Raw genomic sequence first — 18,376 nt, 5'->3', positions numbered from 1 at the left:
AGAGGAAGAGGAGGAAAAACCAGTGAAAGAGATGAAAGTAGAAAGAAAGACACCGTGCAGTGCCATCTCAGGATGCAGCCACACTTCTCCTGAACACATGTCCAGGGACTCCTGCAGAAGCTGAAGCCAGGGACCATTTCTGCACACATTAAAGTTCCTGACTTTAAGGGCAGGAGGGTCAAGAAGTATTTCCAGCAGCATTTCACTACACAGTCGGGCACTGCAGCATTAGTATTGAGTGCAGCCTCCTCTCCTAGCATCACTGCCACACTGCAGCGGTAGCAGAGATACAGGGGAGGCACAGAGAGAAGAGACTTTAGTGCCCATAGTGCCTACCCAGCTCCTCCCAGAGTGAGCATCCACAGCCCTGCCACTCTTAACAGAAACCCTGCAAGCAGCCAGGCACTCACTAATAACAAACTGAGGTGCCCAATCTAAAACCTCAAAAGAGCCAGGTGTGGCACATGCCTCTAATCCACTTGGGAAGCTCAGGAAAAAGAACATGGGCTGCAAAGTGAGCTAAAGACCAGCCTGAACTGCATAGCAAGGACTTGTCTCAAAAAAAAATTTAAAGCTGAAGAACTGTTCATATGTTGCCGGGGGGGGGGGGGAGTTTGCTGTCAGTATGCTGAAAGTCATGTATTTATGAACTAAAATTGATTGAATACATACCAGACACTATCCTTAACCCTTCACAAATAAATCTGGAGGGTCAGTACCATTCCTTTACACAAAGAATTGAGACTCAAAGTGGTAGGGGAACTTATTCCAGTCCATCCGGCAGGAAGAGGCAAAATCGAGGCATCTGTGAGACACAAACCCCAGCCTCTGGGCCTCGCAAATATAAACCCACCGCTGGGGAAGGCTGCCTACCTCCTCTCCCAAGTTCCGGTGCGCTCAGCTGTGTGAGATGGATGTGCGTTCAGCTCATGTTCTGAGAGATAGCTACTGTCATGGTTCACAGAGTCTCTCTGCCTTCGTTCTCTATCGTCTGACCATCATTCCCTACCAGGTGCTTTTTACACAGTGAGTACTGGAGAAATGTCACTGGCCATGGGAAAAATCTGAAACTGTTTCTTTCTCAGCCACCATGCTAAATTTGCATCCAGTAATATCCCCAAAGCTTTCTTATTATACATCTCTTCATAAAATGTATTCTCTAAGAATCATCAGGAATACAAGAAACCAGATAGCAGGACTTAGTAAGTTAGGATCAGACAGATCAGATTCAAGTACTGCTACACCTCTTAGCAGTTTTATGACCTTGAACAAGCTCAGGTCAAATGCTTACCACAAAGTACATACTACACCATCATTAGATGTTGACAATACTAAATATGAAAATAGCATCTGCTCCATAGTTACACTGTGCAAGTACCACGCTGTCCTTTTATAAGCAATTCAGTCCACCCAGCAATCCTAACATCATCAATAGCCACAGGAAGACAGCAGGCCAACCGTTCTTGGGTGCTGCCCATTATATGACTATGTTAGTCAATCCACTATCACCTCCCAAAAGGAGGTAGAGATTCTGAAGGTCCAGCTAGCCTCCTCCCTCTGGATTTAATTAGCCAGAGGGATCTAATTAGACACTGGAAAGCAGAGAAAGTACTACTTTAGAGAGCTGGCAGTCACTGTGGGATAAAGTGAGAGGATAAGCAAAAAGCTTTGTGCTCCTAAAGAATTTGTCTCTGCCTCTCCAAAATTCCTGTGAACCTTGCATTAAGGTTAGTGGGGCATTAATTCTGCCACTTTTATTTACTGCCCTTCCAAGATGAGAAAATAATGAGGTTGTGTACTTGAATAAGTGATTTCTCCTTTTCGCAATTCACAAGTAAAGGATACCTTTACTCTCACAAAATGTCATCATCTAAAACACCTCACTTGGGAACTTCTCAGTCGGGTCTTTGACATTAGGGCTTCATCGCTTTAGAAAACACACAGTGATGAGAAGGGAGAAGTCCTCAGTCACCCATGCAACAGACTCCAAGCCTGAGGGGGTTTTAAAGAGATGGGGGCTAGTGTTCCAGCTTTCCTTTCATGAATGCAAAGAGCAGAATGATCTCAGAGTTCATGCTGACCAGCAAAACAAGGCTTCCTGGGCAGTAATTTCCAATCAATAAACTGTTCCTGGACTTTGGAGCACTGAAAATTTAGCCAGGGAAACAGAAGCCTATATAATGATTTTGACCAAAACAACACAGTACAGTAGACTCTTACACAGGGAGGGGCCAAGAGCACAACCTGAGGATCCAAGAGCACAACCTGAGGGCTGTGAGGTATTTGTAGGGGGGGCAGCAGCAGGTGGAGAGACAGAAGGGATAGGTGTGGTCACAGTGCTATCATCATGTAGGACAAGTAACTTCGAGAGACAGACATGCTTCACTCACCACAAAATAATCCCAGATTTGCTTAATTGCTTTTGAGGACTGCATGTCTGTCTCCCCACACGCAGACTGACAGGCTGACACCCAGTTCCCAGCACAATGGTGTTTATGGCTGGGGCCTGTAGTAGGTGAGCAGGTTACATAAGTGGAGCCCTCATCAGTGGGATTAGTGCCTTAGATGAAGAGGCCAAAAGGCTCGTTTTTTGCTCTCTTGCTGTGATGGAGGACAAAGGGAGAAGTCAGAAGTCTACAGGGAGCCCAATCATGCTGCCACCTTGAACTCAGAGTCCCAGGCTCCAGAATGGTGGAAGATAAGCTTCTATTATTTATAAACTGTTCCCTCTGTTGTTCTGTAACAGCAGCCCACATTAAGGTAGAACCCCAAAAAGAGGACTGCGTGCATAAAGAGCATTTTCCAAAGCACATCCATCCCACTCATCTTCATCAACAGAAGTTCCACGTCAGAAAAGTCAGTGAAAACAACATGCTGGGGCAGCCACACTAAGCAAAAGTCATTACTATATTAAATGAGTAGTGTACATTCTACATTTCCAAGAGGAAAACCAGGAATTTCTCTAGCCAGCGGATCACAGCATACATCTCTGGCCTTGCTGTTGAATGCTGGGACTGAGTCAGCAGGCGGCTTCCAGCACTATGTCCCTCAAAGCTGCGTCCTCTGGGCTCCAGAGGAGGAATCATGATGGCCTCAACAGCCGTCCTGGCAGTCGTGCCCCTCTGACAAGCAGTCACTCCCTAGTGTCCCTTCTGGCTGGGGTAGAGGGACCATCCCCTGGTTTTGCTCCCTGATAAAAGGATCTAGGGGACATTCTAGCTGCCCCTAGTCTTGTGGCTGGTAATACTGTGCAAGGTTGTGCTGAATGGAACTCTAGATTGTGTCAGCCTCATCTCATAAAGGGCACAAATTTTTTTAATGCCCTTCTCACTGAGAGGTGCGAACCCTGTGCTTCTGTCTGGAACCTGTGGCTTCAGCTGCCACAGAACTGTGCTGCTGTAAACAAGGGTACACATGCATCACTTCAGTAGGATGTTTTTAACTAGAAACAGTCACATACACACACACACACACACACACACACACACACACACACATACACGTTCATGGCATGCAGATTGAAACAGCTGTGCCGTGGAGACAGTCTGGATGCCCCTCAAGTGACCAGGGACTGAAGACCATGAGGCACATACACACACAATGACAGAAAAGATAACTGAGCCATCTGTAAGAAAACAGATTATCCTGAGACCACACTGTTAACTGAGGTAAGTCAGTCACAGGTTAAATATCACAAGGCTTCTCTTACAGGAGAACCCCAATAAAAATATAAAAGTAAAGGGGAGATGGTAGGAAACAGGGAGGCAGCCTTTAAGGAGGAACAGAGTGTGGGCAGGAAAAGCGAATCAGAATGATTGAGATATAATATATGTGCACCAGTTCCCCCTAACAAGTGTAATTATTACCTATCTCAAAGAGATACCATGGTAATAAAACAGAACACAAAACACAGTCACAGAGATCCCTGCCCCCCAACAAATGCAAGGAGCCTGGATAAACCATTCCATAGAAGCCCAAGCACAGAAAGTGGCCAAGGGTAGCTGCTCTGGTTGATAATCTCTTCCTAGGTTTTTCTTTGTGTCACCCCAGTCCCGGTGCCAGATGCTGGAATTCACAAGTCTCTGTAGCACAGATTCCAGCCTCTGTTTACTCAAATTTTTCCAACCACAGTTCTAGAAATTGTGGAGCTGAGAAAAGACAGTGCCTGACCAAATTCCTAATGAAGAGGACTACCAGCCATTTCACAGCTAAGGAGTTCCTTATACCACAGTAGGTAACCAGAACCCCCTCACTCTTGATCCTTTGGGAAAAGCCCAGTGGATATTAGAGACGCTGGCCCAATGTGATACCTCCCTCACTATTCCTAACTCCAAGCCCACTTTCAGTCAAGAGCACCCCTGAAGGTCTCACTCTGCTGCCTTTAGGGCTGAGACCCAGATCAGAATTCTCCCATTGTTCCACTGGGGCTGCTGCAGCAGCCAGACCTGGCCACACAGCCGCACCATCTTTGGTCTTTCCACCCCTCCACAAGCTACCATGGACTGATTTTTCTAAAATACACTCTGACCCAGCTCTTCCTTTCTGATAATCCTCATCATCGTTGTAAGTCAGAACATCATCTGGAAGAACTTCTGAAAAACGCAAGCCTGAGCCACTCAGGGTCTCTGACCAGGTATGCGTAGTACAAGTTCTGGGGGTACCTAATAAGCATGTCTACCTGGGACCAGAGAACCCATCTTCCTCTAGATGGAACTTAGCGCTTCCTTGTCTGTGCTCCCATAGTACTTTCTTGACATTTCTGTTTACGGGACAGCTTTTTAAAATCTCTGTCACCCTCACTGAGCAGGAGACATGGGGCAAGGGACCTTGTCACACACAATACTGCATCACCAACACTTCACATCCAATCTGGAAGATGGCAACTGTCAGACATTTTTTGATGGTTAAGTGAACACAATAATAAATTAACACTTCTGCCTCCAAAGGCAAGTCCGTTTCCTCAAAAATTTTCTTCTCTCTGCCAACTAAGGAAATGATCAAGAAGGGAAAATAAAAGGAAAGAAAAGCAGTAAGACAATAAAGCAGCCAGAAGATCTCGCTCCATCTCTGAAAACATCATCCACCCAGTGCTTTTCTATCCAGATCATTCTTGCCAGGTGTGTGAGGTCCTGTAGTTCTTAAACTAGCTTTGGAAGACAGCCACTAACTCTCAATTTCCAGAGCAGGAAATCAAAGCTCAAACAGCTTAAGTAATTTGACCAAGGTCACACTGCCTTGAAACGCTACAGGGTGGAAATGAGCTGTGAAGCTCACCACCTTCCCACCTCACAAGGAATCTGTCTTTCAGGAACCCTCCTTCTGGTTAAGGAGAAGGAGGAGAACTCAGGTATTAGAGAAGGTTCCTTTTTCTCTTAGGGCAGAGGTTTACTAATGCTTAGGGTTCTCCAGGGTAAGACTGACGGGGGACAAGATACAACACCTACAAACATCTCTTCAATTCCACCCACCACCGAACAAAAGGACCCTGTCCCACAGACCACAGTGGGTCAGGCTCCACCTGATCTCATGATAACACCTGGAGCAGAGGCCGACCCGATGGCATGCCTGAAGGAGGGCTGAAAAGGTTTGCCCCCACCCGCCGCGGCCAGCAGCACCGGTGCAGGGAGTTTTTCTCACAGGAGGTCAGGCATGAGCCGGCAAGCCCCAGTGCACCCAAGAGGCTGGGAAGTGCCCAAATTCTCTGCAAAAAGAATACAGTGCCTCTTGGTTTTTAACCCTCTACTCCCAGGGAAATAAAAACTAAAGAAACCATAGCACAGTGGCAAAAACCTCACCAAAAGTTTGTTTCCAGTTTGGTTTTTTGTTGTTGTTATTGTTATTATTAAGTGTTTTTTGATGAGCACTGTCTCAATTCTTACACTAAGTCTATAGGAAATCATTATATTACTGATCCCAGTTTATAGATGAGAAAATCAAAGCTCAGCAGGTTAAGGAATGTTAACAAAATCATTAGTTGGTCAGAAGCAAGCTGAGATTCAAGAGCCAGCCAGCATTTCTGTGCCTGAGCCACTCCCACTCCACAACTTCCCACCAATCTATGCCCCATCCTTGCACTCACCTTGAAAGTCAAAGGGTAGCTGAGTCCATGGACATGGACGACATGCCCTCATCAGACTTTACAAAGCTAAACTGGGGTTTCGTGGTCTCTCTGTTACCACTAGTATTAAGCCGAAGGCACTATAAAAATGCTTGCAAACAACAAATTTGACCTATCTGCATTACAAGCCTAATGATGCAATAATTCTTCACGTTCCTGGTAACTGGGTGAACTCTATGTTTAAAGTATACTCTTTAGGACAAAGGGATATGATTACAGTGCTGCCACGCGGCATAAGATTTAGCAGCACATCTTTGAGCACATGTAATTTCCCCTTTGCTGACCTTCTTAATAAGGCTGAGAAGGAACTGAAAAGATGCTCTTCCCAGGAATGTTCTCAGCCAGGTGCTGCCCCCGCCCCCGTCCCGCCGGAGCAGAAGGCAGCAACTTTTCTCTGCCACTCTGAAGGGATGTGAGGTTTCTGTGTCTTCACAAAGGAAGCTGTGTTTCTTTATGTACATTCAGAACAAAACACAGGAAAGAGGCCCACCTCAGAGAAGAATTCATCCATGAAGGCTGTGTTGTCGATGGCGATTTCCACCTCATCGGTATCGTCATCCTGTGTCAGCTGCTTCTGTAGGAGACAAAGGAGCAGAGGATAAAATGCTCTGAGTTCCAAGAGCTACAGAGAGCCTTTCACACGATTTCCCATGAGGGTCATAGGCAGATTCTGCTACTGTACTGTCAAGTTAAATACTGGCTCTGCCATCCACTGACTTTCACAGAAGACAAAGGGGGGCAGGCAAGCAAGTTACTCATTTGTTGGACCTAAGGTTTTGTATCCATTAAATGCTGACAATAACTACTTCATACAGCAATTTAAGGCATAAACGAGAGAATGAATATAAAAGACATGGATTTTAATAAGTGCCAGGCTTTGGTTTGGACTTTTGGTGCTGGCATGGAACCTGGGGTGGCTCAAGGCTAGGCCAGCACACGGCACTGAGTCCTGCCCCTACCCCATGCCAGCCTTGTTGCTGTTGGTGGTGGTGATCACAGCATGTATCTCACTGCAGCTGAGGAACATAGAACTTAGGGAGGTTTAAGAATGGGGCCAGAGGGGCTGGAGGTTTAGCTCAGCGGCATAAGCACCTGAGTCACAGAGCTAAACCTAAGGCCTGGCCAACTCCATGCCATTGTTGAACCTAGGCCCTCTCTCCACACCATTCAAAGAAGTTCCGGGCACAGCCCCTCTAAAGCTCTAAAGCTCGCAGTAGGAGCAAAGGTCTTCCTGTTTTAGAAATCATCTTTTAGAAAGGAAATGCTCCCTGTCCAAGAGCTCCTGTTTAGAAGGAAAAGCCTCCCCACCCCAGCCCAGGATCCTTTGGGAACCCTAGCTTCCTTGATCTCATTCACCCTCCTGTGTGAAACCACAATAATTGTCCAGTGGCAGGGCTCCCTTACCACCCAGCAACAGAGCTCCCAGGGCACTGCTACTCTGCACACCTGATTTCCAAGCACACACAAGGAACTGGCTGTGGAGGGTAGTGGTAAGGCAAGGGAAACCCCTGCGCCTGCTTCTTCATGCCCTGCAGCGGCTCTTTTTTAACTCTGAGAAAAAGTCTCACTAGATTACTCAATTGCTCAGACTAGGCTCAAACTTGCAGTCCTTCTGCCTCAGCCTCCCAGAAAGAAAGCCAAGATTACAAGCAGAGTGTCAATTCTTTACACAGACGGTATGTCTGTCTGTTCATCTGTCTATCTGCCTGTGTGCCCTGGGTTCCTTCCCCACATGATTCTGGGGAGACCACCAGTCACAACCCCAGCCTCAAGAGGGCAGGGAACTATGAGAGTGACTCAAGAGGAGGAAGCCAAGTCAGCCGAAGGCAGGCCACTGTCACAGTGACTATACACCTGCCCCTCGGAGCCCTCTGAAGCTTCTGGCAGGTTCCACAGACTTTTCAGCTTTATCATTTAGCATGCTGCTTTTCATTAATGTATTCCACCTGTTTTTCTGAGTGCTTACAATCAACAGGCATATGACAGAAACTGAATCCATTTTAGCTAAATAAAAAAAGTGCTTCCACAGAGCCTAGATCCACCCAGCAGTTTCTAAAGCATTAACTACAGGGTCCCTTGGCCAGTTGTCAGCCTCTGCAGGAAGATCTGCACCATCCTCACCGGAAAACAGGGCCCCAGCCTTCCTCTAGAAGCAAGATAACCAGCTTTGGGGTGGGGATCCTTCTCCATGGGCTGTCTGGAGACCCACATGAGACACAGACCTCGGGAATGTGGGTACATGCACGTGTGCACACAGTGGTCCCACAGGATGTCAGCTCAGCATTCACACGAGCTCAGCAAGCAGGAGGAGGCTGTCATCATGTGTGCATTAAGGGAACTTTCCAGGAGCCAGGAGCATGGGAGGTGGAAGCGCACTCCTCTGCCACAATAGGAGGTTCTTGGACCTCCACAGTTTGTACAGGGATTCCACATGCCTCAGTTCTGGCTGGGCAACTTCAGTGAGATGACCTGGGAAAGAGGGGCCTTTGACAGCCCACGACCTGGGCCCAAAGCCTGCCATTACCAGCCACAGCTGCAAGACCTCCATGGGGGACAGTGCCTGCAAATGGAAATGCCACCACCTGCCTCAGAACTGTCATGAGGCTGTTGAGACACTCAGCATTGAGCGCACACAAGGTTCACACACCAGTGCCTAGCAAATGTCCTTTTCCCATCAGCCAGCCAGGAAGACGTGGATAGAAAGAAATAGTCCCCTGCCTCCTCCTTCTCCTCCCTCCTACTCCCTAAAGGCTAAGTCAACAGGTCAGTTCCTCAGCACTGAGTGGCCAAGCTTGCATAACTGGCCTCATCACATGCTTGTCCTGGAGCCCTACACACGTGAACCAACGCCTGTGTCTCTCAGTTTCCTCCTCTGAGGCAGAGAAAGAATAGTGTGTTCCCGACCAGGCCTGAGTGGCAGCTCTGTCTGTGCCTCTGCTACGCCCCATGCATTGGATGACACTCTGCTCCAACCCCCTGACATCGCCATTCATGAGCACCCCACTTCACCACCACTGCCTGCCTGCCAAGATCCTTGGAGAGGTGGCTGTGCAGCACCCTACTTTGTCTCCACCAAGCATTTTCTGCTCCCAACAACCTGGGCTGCTCCCTACCTTCTGCACCCATCACAGTCAACCCTGCTCTGGGCTCGAGCAGTGCCTCCACCCCACCCTGCTCCCTTTCCTCTGTTGTCTGGACTCAACCCTCCAACCTCCATCTGGCCCCACTTCTCCCGTTCACTGTTACTTGGCAGTTCTGTGACATGCACTGTCAGGTTCAGCTCCACTTGCAGCATGATGTAGCAGGAATGGCATAAGTTGTGGAGCTTGTAGGGTACCTGGCACCTGACTGGGCATAAAGCCAGGAAGCAGGTCTCAGAGCTGCCTGTCACTGTGGTGGGAGGTCGGCTGACACTGCCAAGCTTCACCCAGCTCTTACAATAGCAAAGCCCTAAAAAGCACACCCTCCTCTTTCTGCCACCTTCCTCTGTTCAAATCTGTGTAACATTTCTGACATGTAGTACTATGGGTCTTTTTCTTTAGGTAGTATTAGGGGCTGAACCCATGACCTTCGCACCAAGATATATTCCCAGCTCCTGCACTCGACCTTTTTTTGAGACAGGGTCCACCAAGTTGCTAAGTTTCCCAGATCTGGCTCAGACTTCCCACTTTAGTTTCCCAGAGTGCTGGTATTACAGGCAGGCAATAGCGTGGGCAAATATATATATATATATATATGAATGAAAGTGTCTCTGTGGTTCTGGCTATGTATGTGTATTTCCTATTGATGTAGATGTAGATATTCTGTAAATATAGATAATGTTATCACAGAGATAAACAAACGGACATCCAGGACTTATGTGAAGATAAAACTTCAAACTTCCTTATACAATGTATGATACATGGTTAGAACTCAATAAAGTAATCACACATCAGATCTTAGCTAAGTCAGTTCCTCATTGCTTTAACCTAGAGCTGAGCATCTAAGGAAAAGGGGGAGGGGGGAGATAGGACTTGAGCTAAATGCAGCCTTAAGGACTTTACCACTAGTCCCTTCACCCAGATATGCAGAAATCTGAGCCCAAGACAAGGTAATGGGTCACTGGTACAGACTGGACTACAACTCGGGTCTCTGCTCTTCTGTCGTCCTGTGTGGCTGCCCTGTAGCATGCTGCTTCCAAAGCATAAAATAACTATACCTCATCTGAATCAGATGACACAAGGCAAAACTGTCCTTCCCACCCTCTGCGGGCCCATGAACCTGTAGCCCCTCAGGCTCCCTGATGACAGCCTCTACCAGGTCCTAGTCAGGGGCTCCTTCCCTTCAGCAGGCAGCTCTTAAGTCCAAAGGCCGGCAGGGTCCAAGGGTGAACAGCACACAGCGCCCTTTGTCCTCAGCTCACACGTGACCACCCTCAGCCAAGAAGAGAATTTCAGCATCATTATCAGACAATCAAGCCATCAAGCTGTGGGTTACCATAGCTGCAAGATCAACTACTGGGAAATGGAACCTGGAACCCCCCAGCCCCACACTTCTTCCTGCCCAGTCCCCTGGTGTTTCTCATACCAGGAGCAGGGAGAGGCTGCCAATGACTCAGACAGCACTGAACTGCAACAGGGGATCTGTGGCCCCTCGGCCCACCCTTTAAAAGTGCCCCACATTTCAGAAATGGCAGCAGAGCTACAGCCTCCACTCTGGGCAGGGCAGGGAGCACTCAGGGGCCCAGAACTCTAGCCTCAGCAGCTCAGCCTGCAACTCTTCCTGAATGCCCACAGCCCCTCACTGGCCTCTTCTGCACTCTGTCCGTCTGACCACAGGTGAGCCGCACAGCTCATGTGATCCATAAATATGGCTGAGCCTCTGTAAGATGCCTGGCAGTCATTGTGCCCCAGCTGCTCACCAGACACCAAGGCACTGACTCCCACTCAGACTCTCCTGCTCCTGAGAAACTGCAGTGCAGGGCAGTTACAAGGTAATATAGTCTGCCAGCTCCCAACCTGCAGAGGCGGGCCCAGGCTCAGGTGCTCTGTTCCAAGCCCTAAGCTACACAGCCCGGCTAGAAGGCATCTGGCCTAGAGCAACCCAGGGGCTAGGACAGCAGCTGCCAGTTCTGCAGAAGGACCCAGCCCAGGAGGGAGGAGCTATGGGCCTCAGGACAGCTCCTGTCTTTGTCAAGCCTTGGTCTTCTCACCAAGTTCAGAGCTTAGCTGTCAACAGCAGTTTGGGGGAACCCCAGGATCCCTCAGTGATGTCTTGAAAACCACCCTGGTTGTCAGGCCTCACCACCCTCTTTGGTCTGCCCAGATTCACTCCTTTAATCACTGGAGCTGAACAGATTTCATTTTAAGAGTCCTACTACTGGACTAGAGATATAGCTAAGGGTAAAGCACTTGACCAGCATGTGCAAGGCTTTGGGTTCCATCTCTAGTACAATAAAAGCACGGGGGGTGGGGGGGTGTCTCTTGTCAAAAAAGAGAAGAGAGAAAGGAAGAAAACCACACTGATGAATAGGGTGCCTCTTTTTATGGCTTATATCTAGATGTCCCTCCAAAGCCTCACGTAGTCAGAGGAAAGGCTTTTCAGAGGTGGCTGGATCTACAGTGTGTGCCACTGGGATCAAGGATGTGATTAATGCTAGGACTGATTCACAGTAATATGCTAGGGTTAAGGGTGAGTGCTAAGGGCAAGTAGCCTGGATAAAATAAAAAGGACAGAAAGCAGGCCGCTGCTGTTGTTGGTTATCGCTTGCTGCTTGCTGATTGCCACTTGTAGCCAGCTGCCTTCAGCCTTCCCTGCTTTGCCATGGACTGTTTCTCCTCTGTGGTACCCCTCTGCCACACCACCCCATCTAGGAGCCAGCCGACTATGAACTGAAGCCTCTACAAACTGTGAGCAAAATAAACCTTCCCTCCTTTGACTTTGGGTGTCAGGTATTTTGTCTCAGCAACAAGAAAAATAACTGAGACACCTGAGAAGAATTTGAAAAACAAATGAGTTCTTATTTCTACATAAACACATGGCAGCAATTTAAGTTTAAATCAGTAACTTAGTTTCCGTAAGGCTCTCACAAATTAGAGTAGAAGGGAAAAGGATGAAGAAAGATTGTAACGAAAGCATCTCAAATGAAGAGCACTTAGTTCATTGGCTCTCTGACCCGATCCCATGGTGGGAGGGTCCCGGGCAAGGCAGAGGCCCAGAAGCTCCCTGAAGGAGCATCTTGGTAAAACGAACAGCCACCACTGGGATGGAAGAGACATCTGGTCCTCAACGTCCTACAGCAGGAAAGGAAAGGACACAGGGATGGTGCCAGTGAAGGTGAGTGCGGACTCGCCCACCTCTTCACTCTGCAGACAGGCTCCTCTCCACCTGGCTCCGAAAGACGATGCTGATGTCCAGTCCATCCCCAGACTGCCTCCTGGAGCAGCAGGGCCTGTAGGTTCCCAGTGGGCACCACCTCCCCATACAGGACCAGTGCACAACCCAGGGCCAAAGCTCCTCACCCTCTGCTTTGATACAAAGAGCAGAGAGCCTGATGAGTGTGTGGCACTAGCACCCTCTTTCCCCATTTAAAGGGTCAAAGATGGCCCTTCAAACCCAGTGCTCCCCAGTGCACTGAGCTTTCTCTACCATGGAAACGAATCCCAGAAAACACTTCCTCTTGAGCCGAATCACATCTTCTACAACACCCTTAGCAGGAGAACCAAGAGACAATCGGTAGATATGAATACGCTAGGCAAGCCTGCTTTCACTCTCACGATGCCATTTCCGCAGAGCGACTAAGGCAACCATCGGCCCTATGCAAAGGAGGGAAAACACTGAGGAATGAACTTAAAACCAGAGTAGGGCAAAGCAGCAAGACAGTGGACAGCCGGACAAGAGCAGAGTGGATCACACATCCTGCTGTGACAGTGACAGTAGAAGATGTGTGTGTCACAGGCATCTCACGCTTTCAAATACATCATTTCTTCCTCACTTCAGCCCTATTAGAGACAAACATTACTTTCCCCATTGACGCACGAAGCAGCAGCTTCATTAGGTTGTTTCATCCAGTAAATCAGCTGTCAAATGCCATCAGTAGGACCCAAAGCGGGTCTGTGCTGCTCAGGGCCCCCATAGGCCACCTGAAGATGCACTGCTGTGCAGTCCTAGGGGCGCACTGTTATTTAGTTAGCAGACAATGTAACATCTCCAGATCTAAATTGGATTAACATATATGGGTGAAAGAGAAGGCTACAAGCACCTGCCATCCTGCTAACATGCATGAGCAGGGAGATACAGGAATACACCCACCCAATGTCTGTGCCGAACACCAGCTCTGGCCCTGGCGACTGTGTAACTCCTCTGCACCTCAGTTTTTTGATTTGTAACGTGACCACAATGATCTGCTCACAGCCTTGCCAGAAAGATTCCATGAGCCATCACATCCAAGATGCTCACAGCCGCACTGGACACCAGCCCGAGACACTGTAGCATCTAAAGCAGAGCATTGAGCGATTAAAGAGAGTTTCTGCAGTGGGGAGGAGATAAGCATAAAAGAATTAACACAGGTTATATACACGTCCCAGCTCACTGCAATGAATGTGTTAATGTGTTGATATACACATTAATAAAAATGCAGCTCTCAGACTGGCTGCAAGGTTTCTGAGGAAAAGATTTCACATAGTCACAGAATTTACTTCATTTATTTTAAATCTGCCATTTTCTACTATGTGCATTTAAATCCTGCTTCAGCTACCTCCTCACAAATTTTGATATTTACTGCTTTCATTATTATTCACTTCTGCTTTTCCTGCCATTTCTGTTTTAAGTCAAGAGTTACTTAAAAATGGTATGTTTAAATTTCCAACACAGATAAGCCTGGTGAACTACTGCTCATTTCAGATCGCATCACTATCAGGAAGGCAGCTGATGTGAGCCGTATTTAGTGGTATTTGACATTTTCTTTGTGCTTTAATGCAGGGTCAGTATTTCCTAAACTTCTGTGCATTTCAAAAGACCATGCATCCTGTTTGCTGGATACAAACACCATCATGATTCCACACCCATGTGTCATGCTCTTAGCTGCCTGTGCTCAAAACCTGAGCTAGGCCTCTGCGCTCTCGCAAGAGGCGAAGGGGCCTCCGGGTGGAGGCTATGCACACAAATGAGGAAGCTGTGGTCAGGAAGGTTAAATTATCCTCAGCCCCCGCTGATCAGGAACACAGCCAGTTCTAGATCCATCCTGGTCCAATCCAAAGTTTGCTGCTACACAAAGGGAGAGAGGCCTCAAGGTCTCATAACTGAGCACCGTGCCCATAGCTTCTCCTCACAAGGTCATCAGTCATCCTGCCATGCTCACAGAACAGCCAGCATCTGCAGCACCAGGGTCACAGATCACAGCAGCCCCTCTAGCTCCCTAGGGTCTCAGCCTCAGTCCAGAGCCATGTGGGCAAGCTGGCCTCAATACCACCGCACCGCAAGCATGGAATTACATGCCAGGAAAAAGCCAAGCTCACCTGAATGCCAGGCGGAGCCTGGGGAATATGGAAGCCATGGTGGCAGAGGTGACTCCCACGGACAGGCTGACATCTGAGTGGGTTCACCCAAAGGCAAGCGCTAAGGAGGTCAAGGCCATGAGAAGCCCACACCTTTTTTCCTGCTTTCTCCCTGCACCTGAAGTCATTCAAGGACATTCAAATAATCCCTTCTTCCTCCTCACAGATGGTATTACCCGCAGGCCCTTTCTGCTCTGCAAGCCTCTCTTCCCACTCACACTTCCTCCCCTCCTCCACCCCCAGTCCTGACAGCTCACAGCTTAGCTCAGGGATGCAGAGAGGAGGCGGGGAGGAACTCAGGATGTTTGGCTCCCTCCTCAGCCCTGTCCTCAAGCCTCCCTTTCAGCCTGTTCTATGACTATCCCCCTATGGTCCCTCTAGAGCATTTACCACATTAACCCACACTTCTAGCAAGTACCATTCACTAACCCTCAGCACCAGTAGAGGGTTCTTCTAAGACCTGAGCCGAAGGCTCCACTAAGACAGGAGCTTCCTGGTGACCATTTCCCTTAATCCCCATACTAATCTCCTGGTCACACACACACCACATGCACACCTGCCTGGCCAAGACAGCTAGCCCAGGCCAGCTGGCCAGGCTTTGTTCTCAGCAGCAGCCCAGCCCCAGCCCATCAGCAGCAAGCAGCTCAGGCCCAGAAGTCGCACTTCCAAACAGTGGAACAGATGCCTAGCCATGGAAGACAAGCAAGGCCTGCACTTGTCCAGGCCAGAGGAAGTATGTCCTGCACAGGACCCAAGGACGGAAAAGGACTCTAGAAGACAAACTAGCAAACTGCAGACAGAGCCGGTGTTGAGTGAATAGCGGGTGTATCCCAGTAGCACTTAGTCTCAGGAAGCATCACATTGTAACTCGAGATGTTAATAATGGAGGAAACTGGGTGAGGAGTAGACAGGGACTCCCTGAGCTATCCCGGCAACTTTCCTATAAATCTAAAAGTGATCCAAAATTTAAAAGTTATTTTTAAAATATCCTGATGCCATAGCAAGCTGCCTTAACCAGACAGCTGGGCACACGCAACCTATACTCCACTAATCGCTTTAGGAAGACTGAAGTTCAGTCTCCTCCAGTTGGAGGCCAGGAGAGTTACTATGGAAACAGCCCAATGCCAGAAAGCTGGCCAAGCTAGTGGGAAGATGGGAGGGGGGCAGGAAGCTTCAGAGACCGGATGTGAAGGGGCCAAAGGGACCAGAGCTAAAGGACTGCAGTCTGCAGGTGCACGCATGGGCAGGATAAACGTTCACCCAACACGCAGCTCCGAGCTCAGTTTTCCAGGCTCCAGGCTGGGAGGAAGGTGTGGGAAACAGTGAAGCATGCACAGTGGGTGCCCTCTAAAGAGCTCTGGACCTCGAAGTACAGGCAGCCCCTCAAGTGGCAAAAACCAAGCTGGCCATGCCCACAGATCAGCAAAAATAAACTCTGAGGGGCCTGGGAAGGTGAGGACAACACAGGAACCCTGCCTTCCGGGACAAGGGGCTGCTTCAGGGCAGAAGTGAGGCAGCCAGATTTCCACCTAGGGACCCAAGGCTTCTCATTCCGTCTGTCCCGTCAGAACAGCTTTCTGTGACATCTCACAAAACACAAAGTGCAAGGTGGCTTCAAACCCACTGTATGGTGATAAAGAACAGCACCTAACTGTTCAGCAGTACACGCAGCCCATGCAAGCTGAAGACTGGTGGCGTTCCCTCCATGCGTCCTGGGAAAGGTGTTTAGGGATGAGGGTAGGAATTTTAACATAAGGGGGCACTACAAAGAAGCAAGACGGCTTGAAGCTCTCTCTCCCAACCTCCCCCACACTCATAGAAATAAAAATAACATTAATCCCTTGCCTCAGCCAAGCCTTTCCTCTCTGGTCTCGGCTGATGGGCCATAATCCCCACTCAATCCCCACCGCTCCCATCTCATCTCTGCTACCCTCTCGCACACAGGGAGGAGGGAGGAAGGAGCCCTGGCTTGCCAGTCTCACTTACAGAAGCATGAGGACCCAAAGCACCCAGCTCAGTGTAGGTTCACTGACTGAGCTGAGGCAGGAAGGAACAGCAGAGATCCCTTCCAGGGTGGGGTTGCAGTGTGGCTCTATCCTGAAGCCTGTGACCCCACGACACTTGCAAGGCTGAGGGGATGAGGATGACCCCGTATAAAGCAGTGGGCCACAGACAGGACACAGAGCAAACAAAAGCAGGGTCTCCAGAGCCCCAGGTGGCCATCTCCTCAGTGTGTCCCTACTGTTGCTGGTCCTGCAGGGTCTGGAACACCTGAAGTCTTTCCAGTTCTCTAGAGATCAGTCTCCAAGATGTCCAGAGCCCTTGACCATAGGTTCCATGGGTCACCAGCGTCTCCCCCCTGGTTATTTACCGATAAGTTTTTGTTGTGGTTGGTGCTGTTATCTTTTTGTGAAATCCACTTCTTTGTTTTCCCTGGGCAGCCATTTACCCTTAAGACCAGGACTCCCTACCCTGATCCTGCCCACATCCTCGGGACACCCAGGGGTCAGAATATGCTGACCCAGGACACACACACACACACACACACACCTCTATTGGCGCCCCCTGCATCTCTTCCATTCTCCATGGTTTACACACAAAACCCTCACCAAGAGGAGAGTGGCTGAGAAAGATCCAGGAGCCTCCACACGTATCTGCAGAGATGGACCAACGGATGGATTGACAGAGGACTGACAAACTGACGTGCTCTGCCTCAGGGTGCCTGACTGCCAGGAACCCCTCCCTTTGCTCCAAGGCTGGCCTCCGGGCTTCCTGGGGCTGCTTTTATCACAGACTGGACTGGACTGAACAGTGCATCACTGCCTCATTCATCCTGTCTCCTACCTGACAGTGAACTTCCCAGGACACAGACATAGGTGGCCCCTCCCTCCATTTAGGACTGAGCCCGGCACACAGTAGGCACTCAAGGCTTGTCTGAGGACTACAGGGGCCAGGCAAAAGGTCTCTGGTCCCAGATTCAAAAGTCAGCTCCTGAGAAACGTGGGGATCAGGCCAGCCAGCACATTCCTGGCAAGCCTCTCCCAGGCCACTGTGGAAGTGGAGCCCCCAGGAGAGGCAGCAGAGAGGCCTGTGACCTCAATATGGTGACCACTACAGTGTAGATGCATCACTGGGGGACGATGGACTCAGACCTCCAAAGTCAGCAGCAGTCTTGTCTGCTCTCACCTGGAGAACTCACCACCACTCGGGCCGACCTCATCCTCCATCAGCTCTGACAGAGTCCCCATGTCTACGGAGCAGCCCATGCCTTTCTCTTCTATTTACACCCGAATGATGGTCCTCCAGCACCCAGAAGCAGGCATCTCCTCTCCCCACCCCGGGGTTTAGAGAGAAGTTGCTCAAGGTGTCATTTCGTTTCATGCAGGTTAACAAATGCTGTATGCTGATAACAGGAACTGTTGGGGGAAGCCCACACTTCTCCTTGCAGAGACGTTTTGTTCCCGACAATCGTTAAGAACACCAGAAAGGGCTTCTGAGATCAACCAAAGCCTCATTTCTGAAAGGACCACAGGGACAACAGAAGTGACACTCACTGGTGACGGCCACAGCCACTGAGCGCAGGGCCTCAGCTAGAAGCCTTTGAACTGGCCCTGTCGCCCTGCCTGCGCCTGGCACATCTCCGGGTTCCAACTTGACGCTGCCCAGCCGCTGTTATGAAAACAGCACAGCCCCACTCCCGCACCCCACAGCTGGCAGAGCAAGC

The 18,376-nt window shown here is 49.4% G+C and overlaps 1 protein-coding gene across 9 annotated transcripts in view; it reads right to left on the bottom strand.

Moving 5' to 3' along the window:
* Stx3 (syntaxin 3) overlaps positions 1–18,376 on the bottom strand; it is a 54,329-nt gene that overhangs the window by 34,254 nt on the left and 1,699 nt on the right. For 2 of the 9 annotated variants that reach the window (XM_063228166.1, XM_063228167.1), the window contains exons 1-2: positions 12,454–13,333; positions 6,609–6,692 (exon numbers count right to left, since the gene is read on the bottom strand). In XM_063228166.1, coding sequence (XP_063084236.1) covers positions 6,609–6,692; positions 12,454–12,684 — 315 coding nt within the window. In that variant the 5' untranslated portion in view covers positions 12,685–13,333. Of the gene's footprint in view, positions 1–6,608; positions 6,693–12,453; positions 13,334–13,408; positions 14,569–14,613; positions 16,519–18,376 lie in introns of those variants that run through there. The other 7 variants (XM_063228164.1, XM_063228163.1, XM_063228162.1 and 4 more) reach the window with 6 other exon arrangements.

The sequence above is a fragment of the Cavia porcellus genome, unplaced genomic scaffold, assembly GCF_034190915.1.
Source record: "Cavia porcellus strain 051 isolate PalLab524CR breed Dunkin Hartley unplaced genomic scaffold, mCavPor4.1 scaffold_17, whole genome shotgun sequence".
NCBI lineage: Eukaryota > Metazoa > Chordata > Mammalia > Rodentia > Caviidae > Cavia > Cavia porcellus.
Note: the sequence above shows the minus strand (reverse complement) of the source record. Positions and strands in the feature narration are given on the sequence as shown.